A 14,468-nucleotide genomic window follows, 5' to 3' on the forward strand; every position below is an offset into this window, starting at 1 on the left:
TTTCTCTGTCTCTGGACCTTGCATTTGGAATGAACTTCCTATTTCACTTCGTCAAATCTCCGCTCTCAGCTCTTTCAAGTCTGGTCTTAAAACCCACCTCTTCCCAAGATAGCCTCCCTCCCCTGCCTCTTGCTCGTCTTCAGTTTTAGAGTTATGCATACGTGTAAATGACTGGTGTGAAAGCACTTAGATATGTCTCTGCACAGATTCAGCGCTTTATAAATACTATCATTATTATTATTAACTCCCACCACACACACACACTTTCATAGGTTCCAATCCCGCCACATGAGAAACTGACGTCAGAATGTAAACATCTAAGCAAGTTTTATCGCACAGATCAACAATGGTGCAGTGTGTCATTGGCTGATTAATTAATCTTATTTGGAGAGATTTTGTTTTTCAACTAAAATGTAGCTTGGGTGCTGTAGAGCATCTAAGATTAACTTTTGACAGAGTAAGAGAACAAAACTTGCCCAGCCCTACATGGATATCACTGGGACATTTGACTGTTAGTAACTTACCATCTGGCAGGCCAAGTATCCATTCACCATTCAGTCAATTTAAAGAGGCTGCACATGGCTGTATTATTGTAAAACTCAATGGTAGTTGTTGTGGTTGGGTGCCGAAGAGTATGTAAGATTAAAGGAAAGCTGATTTCGCTTGGTATATTATTTCACAGAGTATTGTGACAAAATTTGCCCTTTGTAGGTTAACTTTGCCATTCATAGATCAGTGACTTACCTTCTGGCCAACCAAGTATCCAAGAGGTTATATATAGCTGTATTATCAGAACCTTGATGGTAGCAGCTTTGGTTGGGGAGGTGTAATTTCTTGATGGAAAGGTGTTTCGGTCATAGCTGATTTTGTTTTTTATTATCTTTTTTTTTTTACAATGGGTAATTTCTTGTGAATGTCAACAAATTAATATCAAACACAAGCTTTCGATGTGGTGGAAATCACCTGTTTATTTATGTAACAATAAAGCAAAATTGGAAAACAGCAGCACACTTCTTCATTCATTAATGAAAGTAACAATAATGCTTGAATGCAACAATGCAGAGCTGGTAAAACACAATGCAATTTTCTGACTGACTTCTATTAAAGCTGACAATAACATTAAATCATTTCAGAAACAGACTATTACATTTTTTTTTTTTTTTATAGAAAACTTGTTCACTTGTTCCAAACACCTCCCATTCCGCCTCTCTATTACCCACTATCTCTCCCTTACACACACACACACACACACACACACACACAGATACATGACTAAAAAGCAAATTATTAGACTGTAATGATTTACACAATGAACCCGAGGGAAGAAGACTGACAATCATTCATTGTGGACAGAGTTCTGATGCAATGACGAACCAGACTGAACTCTGAACCAGTATAAAATAATTTATCTCAATATCTGAAAACATCGGGGAAAATAATTTTACGCAATATTTTGACATCAGACATATTTGATCAGCAGATTACCTAAAGAAATGAAGGGGAAAAGCCCCAGTAAAAACATGACTGCAAACATAGGCATTCAGCAGTAAGTTATTTATACATAATTGTGCACATAATGATAACCATGCATGGATTTAATCAACAATGTATCTATAAAATCACAAAGAAAAATAGTTCCAAAGGAATGGAGCCCATTTAAAAAAATGCAGATAATCAGCAGTTCACATTTGGCAAGGATTACAATGCTGGGTTTATGTATAAGACTTTGAAGGAATACTGATCATATCACAATATGCTAAAAGAGTTTCACTTGTAAACTAGTTTCAATGGTAAAAACACATAGAGAAATGTATCACAGACCAGCAATGTGATCAAACCCAAGTCAAAACAAATGGCTTGCATCCAGTATCAATTACTTTCTCCTTAAACCTTCATTTTTTAATTTGTCACACGCGGATTACCACAAAATATTTTCTTAAATTTCAAACACTGGACTGTTACACCAAATATTTATTTATCCTTATTTCTTTTCACATATTCATCACACACTCTGATTACCACACACAAAAACTGTGTCAATTATTTCAAACACTGCACTGAACTATCCACACATGAAAACATTGTCTTTTCAAACACTGCATTGTACTGTCCAAATTAACCACTGAAGTAACACATCATGTAAATTCAAAAAACAATGTGGATGGCAAAGATTCTGAATCAAATAAGCAGTAAGAACATTTTCACTTAAAAAGCATAATTACAAATCTCTTCTCAATTAATGCTTTCTTTTGCAAAAAAAAAAAAAAAGAAGAAGAAAAAATATATATATGTCATGAGCCTCATCTCTTATCTTTCATTCATAATGTCCATTGTTATAGTGTGGTGCAACTGTGTGTTTACATACTGTAATGGAAACTTTTCTGAAAATAAACATACAGTGATTCATTGGCAGGAAAGTGTGCCCTTGCCAAACTGTAACAGTGTGTCCTGGAATGTATGTGTAATTAAAACTACTGTCACACCAAATGGTATTGACACACGTGGTGACATGTCGCAATCTTTCATACTCCACGCTGCACAGGTTACAAGTCACTGTCTTGTGAATTCACCTGCCACATTACAATATCTAAAGTCATCATATCAATGATAAGCTACAAAGCATACATACCCCCACCTGACACTAAACAAAGCTTCTTTTTTTTTTAAGTACAAGTTTTGCTTCAGAGAAGTAAAACACAATACAGCTTTGCGAAATCTTAAGTTCCAGTATCTCAACTTCAGAGATTTCTGAAATAACCTGTCAGTGTCAAAGACCACCATATCATCACATTTCCGAAGCAACCAATGTTCGGAAGTGAAAATAATTCACAGTTCAAAGCAAAATACAGTAATCTCACAAAGCCAGAACTCTGCAAAGTTCAGTTTATCAGACTGCGAAGTCTTCAGTCAAAATCATTTCCAACGTGCTGATCAGGGTGACAAAGATGTCCAGATGGCTGATGGGAAGAAATGGTCAAAAGCAATAATGCCTTCCATCCCATCCTCCATCTTCTTCAACTTCAGAACCTTAGCCCAGTCCTCCCAAGAAGGGAAGCTAATAAATGGATCAGAATCAATAGTAACAACATTGTGAAATCTTAATTAGTTTAACCTCAAACTAAGTCAATGTACCAGCACGTTAATACATTCATTAGATTTATATATATATATACAACAATAGAAAAAAAGGAAAACAACAGAACAGTTTCTTACATGCCCGACTGGTTTCGACCACTGGTCTTTGTCAAGGGCGTTTACTGGTATGTCAAAATGCAACACACACACCAACAAAGAAAACAAAAAGGTCAACAATATATATATATATATATACAGCTTTCACTTTGATATATAATCATTGTCCATTTGTCAACTGGATTTATTTCCCTCCAGCCATCATTTTAAGAAGTGATGAACATACTTTATGACTAAAATAAGCAGGTTCACATTGTCTTAACTCGCTGTCTCTTGGTCATAAAAAGACATTCATCACCAAATCAATACCCAGCAGTGTATTCTCTACACAATCATTCATGCCTTTCAGCTCCACATTTTCAACCCGTTTTCAACAATCCATCATTTCTAACAATGTGAATTACAGTTCTACAAGAAGTATATTACCTCTACAACATGTATATGTATGTCAAGAAGAAAACCTATCAGTTCTTCAAGGTGTGCATCAGTTCTACAAAAAGTTCATCACTTCTGCAACATGAATATATACATCAAGAAGAAAACTGTTCTGCAATGTATATTTCAGCTCTACAACATATACATCACTTCTGCAAACTGTAGATATATATAAAAAAAAGAATAAATAAATAAATAAAGATAAGATAGATAGATAGATAGACAGACAGATAGTAAAGTCAAGAAGAAAACTGATCAGTTCTTCGATGTGTCGTTCAGCTCCACAAAACGTACATACACAACTTCTACAACATGTACATTCACCAAGAAAAGAAACCTGATCAGTTCTTCAACGGAGTACATCAGTTCTGACAACAGGTATATATCACTTCCGTTAACATGCACATCCACGTCAAGAAGACCCGTCCACCACCACCAGGTGTACCATCAGTCATCCAGCTGACACAGCATGGCGACCCCTCGCAGGATCCAGAAGTCCGGTGGCTGCTCGGAGGGCAGGTTGACGGACATGACAAAGTTGGTGGAGTGGCCCGTGGAGGACAGCATGCCTGCGCGGCCTGAGGTTCGATACAGGGGGCACTCGTAGTTGAACATGAGCTTGCTCTTGTCCTGCTCCACGTCGGAGGGTTCCTTGCGGCTGGTGCTGGATGCCGTGGGGGTGCTGCGAATCTGTGCAGGATGGATGTGTTGATCAACATTTAATAAGTTCAGGTGGGGGGGGAGGGGGGGGGGGGGTGCTTGTCATTGTTGGGTGGTTTTTTGTGAGTTTTTTTTTTTATTAACTCTTTCACTGCTATAGACGACTTTTGTCCACATCGAGGGGTCATGTTGATAAGACCATTTTGCCACATTGTAACAAAGGTTGACAGGTGCAGCCAGTTTTCCTGCCAATACGACAATGGCTAACCCCTGCTCCCTGACCCAGTTTGATATGAACAAGTGCATTGTGATGTTTTGACAGGAACCGAATCCTCTGACTGAGAGCATAGTTTCTAAAGTAATTGGTGCTGGGAAGTGTTTTTCACACAAAAACGTGGTGGTGAAAGAGTTAAGTGTTTTGATGTGAGATCAAATTGTCATTGTTTGTGTCGGTTTTTGGTTGTTTGCTTTTTTCCTGTGTGTGCTTGTGTTGGTTTTCATTGTCCTTTGGGAAATGTTGTTTCTTCTTTTGTTGATACTGTCTTGTGATCTGAGGGAAGAAAAATTCATTCACTTTTTTTCTTCAGTTTGATTTATCAACAGAAAACATCCGCATGTGATATTTTGCATTTGGCTTCGCAGGTTAAAGAAACAAACTCAAAAATAATGACAAAATCATTTAAATAGAATAGCTCTGATAAGGGAACTTGAACACCATGGGCATCCACATAACAAATCATGAGATAAATGTATGTATTAGATATACATATACACATCCATCACATGCAGCTTAAAATGAAAAAAAATATGCACACACAGTGAAAAAACACCACCACCACGATAAAACACTTTTCTGACAATATACACAACTGTATAGTTCAACCAAACCATATAAATATAGTCACACATAATTCTTTCCACAAATTCCACTAAAGTATCACCAGACTCACAAATACTCAGCACATAAAACTATCAGCAATTAAAAAGAATCAATCCCAAATAAATGTCGGTCTAAAATCCACAAAGTTTTGATCCCTACCTCTGAATCGCCCTTCCTCTCCACCCCCACCCCTCAACCTAAATCCCCTTCATCCTCCCACCACCCCCAATTGCCCCCCCACCTCCTCCCCTCTCCCCCATTATAGTACCTCCACAGGTTTGAAGTGTATCTCTGGCAGCACATGGAAGCGCTGGTCAGTGTGCGAGTCTCGCAGGCAGTCCAGATCAGGGTCCCAGCTGGCCCCGTCCAGGAACATTCCAAAGATCCGAACTCCATCTTCAGGAGGAGCATCACCCTGTCAGAACCAGCAGTTCTCGGTCACTTCCCTTCAACTCCAGGGGGTCACTAATTCTCCTATAACGTGCAAAGATCGGCATTGTCTTTTTTTTGGGTTTTTTTTTTTTGTCAGTGTCAGATGTGTCTTAATTCTTTAGTAGTTTCTATTACTCATTCTTTTTTATTTTAGAAAGGTAGATCTATAACACTGGAATAATTGTTTGCATTCTTGATTTGTTATCATTGATGGAAGTGAAAGTGATGAGAGTGATCATGGCAGTGGAAATTCATGTTTGTTCATGTGTGCATGCGTGTATACTCAAATGTGTGTGTGTGTGTGTGTGCAGAACTGTGAGTGAGTGTCTGTATATCTGAGAATATGTTATGTGCACTTAGTAACTGTGTCATGCTTTTGCACTACAGACAAAATTTTAACAGAGCAGAGAAAAATTCTAAACTTTTCTACCCCAACAAATAACAGTTACAGATGTTACTGATACTGTCAAAACAAAAATTGTGACTTTTTTCAAATGTTTAGCACAAACAATAATGTATACCATATACTGATAACAAAGCTACAGCAAACATACAACCAGACAACTAGCAATTAAAGAAATTTCTTTTTTTTTCTCCAAATGTTCACATAAAATATTAGCACAAACAATAATATATATTCATGGCTGCCAGCTTCAAACTAACAAAGAAACTTCTACAAGAACAACAGGCCTCTCAGATCCATACACAGCTGATTATCACAGAAATTTGCACAAGAACAATAAGCTTCACAGATCAACAGAAATGACAATCAGGAGCAACAGACAACTAACAATAAAAGAAATTTCCACAATCACGCTTAACAGATACATTACTAATCCAATCCTACATGCACATGTCCAGCCTTACTGCTCCGTTTCTGAATTTTATCCAGTCTTTTTTTTTCTTTTCTTTTTTTTTTTTTCCCTTTTTAGTCGATGAACAGTCAGAAAACTGAACAACTGTTTAATCTACTGATGAATCAACAGTACACACTAAAACACCATCAAAGCCTGAACTCAAAACTAATCATCTGGATAAGCATATAATTTATTTATCTATCTATTTATTTGTTTTTTTTATTTTTCATGTGTCACATTGTTTGTACTTATCACTAGCACTATCACAATGCAAAAGAAGTACCAGTACCACAGAATAAAAAACGTCAGCAAAAACAAACTGAACTAATGTCCAAAACTGCAGGCGAGTACATTAACATGACACAGGGAAAAGCCACTTTACAAAAACCAGGGACAGCTGTGGCTGAGTACCTGAGCCAGTGCATGTGGTAGCCTCTGATCAAACACATTTAAACTGTCCACACTTAGCCGATCTATGGCAAAAAGCAACACAACATTTAACTATCTTTATAGAAGCCTTTGAAAAGTGTGCATATTTTCAAATCAAAATAGAAGACTGTGGTTTAATTTAATATCAGTGCACCCTGTAGTCTGAAAAACAGAATAATTGTTGTCTAGAGTTGTATGCATGCAGAGATTAAATCCATCAAGTCAATCATTTCCTGGATGTTAGATGGTGATGGGTCAATCTGGTCTTGCAAGAATAGAATGTACTCTGTCAAATGGTTTTGTAGGTGCTTATTGTGACTTGTCTGGCTGCTGACTTTTGCACTGGGTGATAAACTAATGCTGATCAACTTCTAATGAAGAAGTATTTGAATAATAATTGCTGTTCATCTTCTGATTTTTCACAGACTACTGAGTGAGCACAACCAAGGGATTTTTTTTTCCACAACGTGAACACACAGGCAACAGTTATGTATGACAACAATGTGTAAACAGTTCACTGCAGCTAGCACATATACTACTATCAGTAGTGACAGCCATCACGGTGTGTGTCCTCCACTCCATATCACACAACATCAAACACCAACTGGAGTTAAACACTGTGTGTGCAAAAGTGACAGATGCACACATGTGAACTTTGCCAATGACGAACAACAATGTTAGCACACAGGTGAGCAGCGGCGTGTACACATTGTCTGTCCTGCTCCATCTTACCCACTCTTTCTTTCCCTGTTCAAAGCTAAACAAACTTACAGCACACTTTAAATGCAAATCATAGTGTAAGTTGAAAGAAATTGCTGAGAACTGGACAAATAAAAATTCTTCCAATATTATATCTACATCTTGATAGCACGACTAGGTAAAAAAAACATTGCATAAATGTAATTCTTACATAAGTGGAAGTTCTATTACACATCTACAGCTTAAAAAATGAGGAAGATCAACTCTCAAGTCTAAGTTTTCAGCATAAACAATTTGCTTCTCCTTTAAATTTTGAGCTGGAAAAAAATCATTGTAATCTAAGGACATGCCTCTACAGAATAGGTGAAGACAACTGCTACACTTCCATCTGTTCATGTCCCAAAACCCCATAAAATGTCTATAAACTAAATAAATAAACAATTGAAACTGATCATATTATTTTTAAAATATCATATACAGATGTAAAGCACAAATTGCTACTGAGAAATGACTAAAAAAAAACAAAAACAAAAACAAAAAAAGACAAACGCCTATTTCCCAAATCATTCAAAAATCAACATTTTATCCAAAAGTATCAAGCAAAAATGACGAACCAAGAAACGACCCTTTCCCCAAAAAATACCAAACGTCTATGTGCGCATGCAGGTAAGCATCAAGACAACAGAGGGACACTCACAGCATATGCCATTTCATGGATTACCAGAGACGACTTCCTGCGTGCTCTCATGTGACGTCTTCCTTGGAACTTGAGGACATGGAAGTCAAAGGTCAGGGAGTCCACAGAGATGCTGACCTTGCGGGCATGGTTCTGCAGCACTGCCGTCAGAAAGCCTGACAACAGAATGTATATATATGATAGTCAGTCGTGTCCGACTATGACCATCAGAACAGCAGAGGAGGCAACTGCTGTTCCGACTATTTGGGCTAGAACAACAGAATGTATATATATGATAGTCAGTCGTGTCTGACTATGACCATCAGAACAGCAGAGGAGGCAACTGCTGTTCCGACTATTTGGGCTAGAATTTGATTATAGTGGAGAGTGTCTTGCCCAAGTTCCATCCCCACTCTCTCGGCAAAGAGGGTTTTAGGACAGTCGGCGTTGGGATGGTTCCCAAAGGCCAACTAGCCCACAAGGCTGCAGCACTAAGAGCCAGTGCAATTTTGCCTCCTAGTTTGAGAGTCATAGTCCTTCACAAAAGACTAAGCTGTAAATGGTTTCCCATTGACTGGAGAAACCACTGATAATACAGCTCTCACTCTGCTGTTGGCTCAAACGTATTGCTTCAGTAATGGGGGTGCCATGGCAGAGTCGGTGGACTTCTGGTCTGGCGTTCATCAGTGATCAGGGTTCAAGGTGTCTTTTTGGTGTGGTGGTGTGTCCTGGGGAAAGGCACGTTACTCCATTTTTCATCACTCCACCTTGGTGTGAATGGGGACCTGACTTTGGCTGCGGAATATCTAAATGGTGGAAATACAGGACTGGGCCAAGATTGTCTATCCCGAGCCTTGGACACAGCGGATAAGAAATCACTTCTCTGATGGTTGTAAAAAAACAAAAAAACAGGACCTTTAACCTTTTCAGTAACGGAAAAATATCCTACTCTATCTTTTATATCTTATAATGAGATAAAAAAAAAAAAATTAAAGCCCACGGAAGAAAAATATAAGCGTCACATGGAAAAGAGAAGATGGGCAGACACACATCAAACCTATTCATCTTTTTATTTTCTTTACTGATATGCCAAACACGCATAAGACTTCAGGGGAGGTTGATCTTGACTAGTCACAAGTGACCCCAGGGGATCATACAGGCTACCCCTAAAGACCCCAGGGTAAAAACCAGCATGGTCAGGGGAAAAGGGGGAGGGAGGGCATTCAACGCTAGCCAAGAAAGACTCCGGGGTAAAAACTAGCATTGGGGGGGGGTCATTCGAGGCAAGCTCAGAAGGAGGTTAGTTTGAGGCTGATACACGGCCACAACGCTGGGCACTGACCCTGAGGGAAGAAGAAGCCGGACAGCCAGAAGCTGTTGGGCTGGATGCGGATCACGTCGTCCCCTTCCATGTCGGGCTGGCCCACCTGCCGTGTGGCCAGGCGAAACTGACGCTCGATGGTGCGGCACAGCAGCTCCGCCCACGAGGAGAAGAAGTCCACACGCTGCTCCAGGTCGTTCACCCAGGACCCCAGGGGCTTGTTGGATTCATAGGAGGCTGCCTGAAATGATAAAGGTGAAGGTTTCAACCACAATGTCCTGCCTGAAATAAAGAGGAAACGGTGAAGGTTTCAATCACAATGCGTTGCCTGAAATGATTAGGAAACAGTGAAGGTTTGAACCTCAATGTGCTGCCTGAATTTATAAGGGAACAGTGAAGGTTTCAACCTCAACGTGTTGCCTGAAATGACATGGAAACAGTGAAGGTTTCAAACAAATGTATTGCCTGAAATGACATGGAAACAGTGATGATTTCAACCACAATGTGCTGCCTGAAATGACATAGAAATGGTGAAGGTTTCAACCTCAATGTGCTGCCTGAAATGACATGGAAACAGTGAAGGTTTCAACAACAATGTGCTGCCTGAAATGTTGTGCACACAGTGAAGGTTTCAACACAATGAACTGCCTGAAATGACATTGCAAACGATGAATAATCTGTCGAATGTGCTGCCTCAAATGACATGCAAATGATATTCAATCAAATGTGAAGGAACACTGAGTCATTTAAAATCAAAAACTTTAAGTTTTTGTCTCAAAACTCAAGTTGAGTTAATGCTGGAAGAAAAGTGTAAACACTTTTTGTTTTGTCTGAGCTGAGCCTCATTTGTAAAACAGGCTACCTACCAGGGTAGAACCGACCGAGAGCAACCTTTAGGCGTTAACATTCTTTTCCTGTTTCATTCAGGTTTAAGTCACGCACACACACACACAAACATACACACATAAATAGCAGAATGGATTTTCACTTCAAAATCATGCTAGACACAGTTAACTCTCTTGCTGCCGTGGGTGGGTACCTTCCACTGAGCAGGGATCTCCTGTCTCAGCAGGGCATTGTAGGCCTCTTCCAGCAGGTCTGACATGATGACCTCCCCCTTGATGGCCAGCACCAGGGAGGACAGGGTGGAGTGGATCACCTCCAGCAGGTGGTTGAAGCGGTCGATCTCCTGGCGCAGAACCGTCACCAGGGCGTTGTTCCCCAGGATCGACTGAGATGTTGAGTAAAGGGCTGCCAACGTGAAGCACAATCATGTTACAGGGGTGCCAATGTGAAGCACAATCATAAGTACAGGGCTGCCAACGTGAAGCACAATCATTATAGGGCTGCCAACATAAAGCATAATCGTAAGTACAGGGCTGCCAAGGTGAAGCACAATATTAAGTAAGAGGGTTGTCAATATGAAGCACAATCATAAGTACTGGGGCTGCCAACATAGCGCACAATCATAAGTACAGGGTTGCCAACGTGAAGCACAATCATTAATAAAGGGCTGCCAATGTGAAGCACAATCATAAGTAAAGGGCTGCCAATGTGAAGTGCAATCATAAGTACAGGGCTGCCAATGTGAAGCATAATCATTACAGGGCTGCCAATGTATAGCACAATCATTACAGGGCTGCCAACACAAAACACAATCATTACAGGGCTGCCAACATGAAACAATCATTACAGGTCTACCAGTGTGAAGCATTATCATTACAGGGCTGCCAACATAGAGCACAATCATAAGTACAGGGCTGCTGACATGAAGCACAGTCATAAGTACAGGTCTGCCAACATGAAGCACAATCATAAGTACAGGTCTGCCAACATGAAGCACAATCATAAGTACAGGTCTGCCAACATGAAGCACAATCATAAGTACAGGTCTGCCAACATGAAGCACAGTCATAAGTACAGGTCTGCCAACATGAAGCACAATAATCAGTACAGGGCTGCCAATGTGAAGCACAATCATTACAGGGCTGCCAACGTGAAGCACAGTCATAAGTACAGGGCTGCCAACGTGAAGCACAAGCACAAGTACAGGTCTGCCAACATGAAGCACAATAATCAGTACAGGGCTGCCAATGTGAAGCACAATTATCAGTAAAGGTCTGCCAACATGAAGCACAATAATCAGTACAGGGCTGCCAACATGAAGCACAGTCATAAGTACTGGGGCTGCCAACATGAAGCACTATCACAAGTACAGGTCTGCCAACGTGAAGTTAAGTCATAAGTACAGGGCTGCCAACGTGAAGCACAAGCATAAGTACAGGTCTGCCAACATGAAGCACTATCATAGGAGTTATCATTTTCATTATTCATTTTACATTGCCAGCTTTTCTTCTTTTTTTTTTTCTTTTTTTTTTCTTCTTTTTTTGCTGTTTCCTTGGCATTTGGAACTAACAGCATTAAAAACCAAAACTTTGAAAGAGCTGAGATATAATTAAGAGACTTTGCTTCCTTTTGAAATAGGCAGCTTTCCAAACCACACTGGTTTTTAAAAAAAATTATTTATCTTGATTATTCTAATTCTTTGTGGTGTGGGGAATAAAATCCTGACATTTTCATCTTTTCTGTGACTTTGGAATATTAGATCTGACATCTAAATTCAAAGGACAAACTACAAAAAAAAATTAAAAAAATGACAATACAGCAGCTCTCTTTTATGGTGGTGGGGAGGGTGACGTATGGTATTCTGATGGCTAACTTACTGTTGACTTTCTCTTTGTCCAGCCCTCTGGTGTTAACGTCCCGATTCATCACAGCTTTCAATGTCAGCTGCAGGTGCTTTATCTGACTGGTGCCTGACGGGTTGATCTCCTCTTCAATGTGCTCCACACAAGGAGGAAGACGTTTCTGTATCTCTGCCGCTTGTTCCTGCACGATGTGGTCATCGCTCTTCTGGGCGCTGCACAACATGGCAAGCGCACATATTCAATGAAGTCTCCACATCTCCTGCCAGTTATATCATTCTACCCAACAGCTACATGCCTGCTACAACTCCCCTGGACCAGCACTACTTGAGACAACTGCAGAAAAAAACAACAACAGGGTGGTTCACTACAGCAGCGAAAATTGAGGGAGAATTGCAGGTTTAATCGGTCAAATAAAGCTTCATTTTCATGCTTCCAGAATGCATAAATCGTTCAGTTTAGAATGCCAACTGTACTAAGCAAGAATGAACAAAATTAGGATAGTGTGTTGGTATGAAAAATACTTGTACCTGGTTCACAGGGGAAGTAATCATTGTACAAGTTAATACGTTCCTGGAGTAACTGAGTTGAAACGGGGGTATGGTAGACCTGAGTTTAACCATGTATAGCTTTTCCTCTCAAGCTGACAATGTTCATTTTGCAAGGGTTCATAGTCACAAGACAAAACGAAGCATGTACCATTAACAATCACAGATTAAAAGATCTGTAGATCACAATCACTGCAAAGAAAGGACCCAATCCCATTCGATATATCATAGTCAGTCATATCCGACTAGGACCATTGGTACAGCAGTGGAGACAACTGCCACATTATGAATAACCAGACTGACCTCCCTTGGCCGTGACTGATGCGGGGCTGCACATCCACCAGAGTGTGGATGATCTCGTTGGCCTGCATCTCTCGGCACGACTTCTCCGCGTTGTCCGTCATGCCAAAGATGTCGGGAGCATCTTCTGCCGGCAGTTCCTCTATGTAGCTCAGCACCATGTTGAAGGGAAGGGACTCTGGGACTGGCTGGTACATCTGTTGATTCGTGATACATGTGTCAAAGAGATGCAGTTCTTGTGGGGTAGAGATGAACCTTTTGATTTGTGATACATGTGTCAAAGAGATGCAGTTCTTGTGGGGAAGAGATGAACCTTTTGATTTGTGATACATGTGTCAAAGAGATGCAGTTCTTGTGGGGTAGAGATGAACCTTTTTCCTGTGTGTGTGTGTGTGTGTGTGTGTGTGTGTGTGTGTGTGTGTGTGTGTGTTTGTGTGTGTGTGTGCATATGTGTGTGTGTGTGTGTGGGTGTGTGCGCATGGATGTGTGCATATGTGTGTGTGTGTGTGTGTGAGCGTGTGTGTGTGTGTGTGTGTGTGTGTGTGTGTGTGTGTGTGTATGTGTGTGCATATGAGTGGGTGTTTGCACACACTTGTGTGTGTTTGTGCTCATGCCTGAGAGAATGTCTGTGAAAGAGAGTGCATGCATGAGCGTGCCAGCAAGTACTGTGATGAACTGTGATGTGTATGAGTTCTTGAACATGTGGGTACATGTGAGTGCATATAACACATTTACATCACGTCATCTGCAGCTACATATACCATTTTCCAGGATACACATGCTGGGCGCAGTGTTTCCACAATCCATGGAACAAAGACACAGAATGTGGGATCTTTATTGTGCCTATCTGTTCTTCTGTGTGTGTGTATATACTGAAGGGGATGAATAAGCCTTCAGGTCTGCATGCAATAGGCTTGGGAGATAGAAGAATGTCCATTCTTATAAGAGCCATTGCTTCCAGGATCCAGTCTACAGATCTCTACGCTCATGACAGAAGTTTAACATACCAACAGCTGAGCAATCACGTCCATCAACTTTTCCTTCCTCTGAGAACTTTCCACCCAGTCTATGCACATACCTGGCTGGCGGAGTAGCAGTATCCAGGGTCCAGGGACTCTGGGCAGTAGAACTTGTTGAGCAGACTGAGAAGGCATCGACGGTCCATGTCGTCTGTGACTCGGCCACCAAAAGTTACCTCCCCTGTCAGATAGCGCAGGGCATCCCAGGGGATGTCGTCTTGACCTTCCATCAACATCTGCAGTTTCAGGATGGACACCTGCAAGGAATAAGAACACGCGATGATAGGTCTGTTAAGTGAATTAATTTTCTGGAGT

General features: G+C 40.5%; 1 protein-coding gene across 3 annotated transcripts in view; it reads right to left on the reverse strand.

Annotated features, from left to right (window-relative positions):
- Positions 1-948: 948 nt before the first annotated feature.
- LOC143296724 (dynein axonemal heavy chain 6-like) overlaps positions 949-14,468 on the reverse strand; it is a 147,432-nt gene continuing 133,912 nt past the window's right edge. For all 3 annotated transcript variants that reach the window (XM_076608782.1, XM_076608783.1, XM_076608781.1), the window contains 8 exons: positions 14,213-14,410; positions 13,138-13,331; positions 12,305-12,501; positions 10,621-10,832; positions 9,603-9,822; positions 8,282-8,436; positions 5,436-5,582; positions 949-4,317 (listed from right to left, as the gene is read on the reverse strand). In XM_076608782.1, the coding sequence (XP_076464897.1) occupies positions 4,075-4,317; positions 5,436-5,582; positions 8,282-8,436; positions 9,603-9,822; positions 10,621-10,832; positions 12,305-12,501; positions 13,138-13,331; positions 14,213-14,410 (1,566 nt within the window). In that variant the 3' untranslated portion in view covers positions 949-4,074. The remainder of the gene's footprint in view (positions 4,318-5,435; positions 5,583-8,281; positions 8,437-9,602; positions 9,823-10,620; positions 10,833-12,304; positions 12,502-13,137; positions 13,332-14,212; positions 14,411-14,468) is intronic.

Source organism: Babylonia areolata, chromosome 21 (genome assembly GCF_041734735.1).
Source record: "Babylonia areolata isolate BAREFJ2019XMU chromosome 21, ASM4173473v1, whole genome shotgun sequence".
NCBI lineage: Eukaryota > Metazoa > Mollusca > Gastropoda > Neogastropoda > Buccinidae > Babylonia > Babylonia areolata.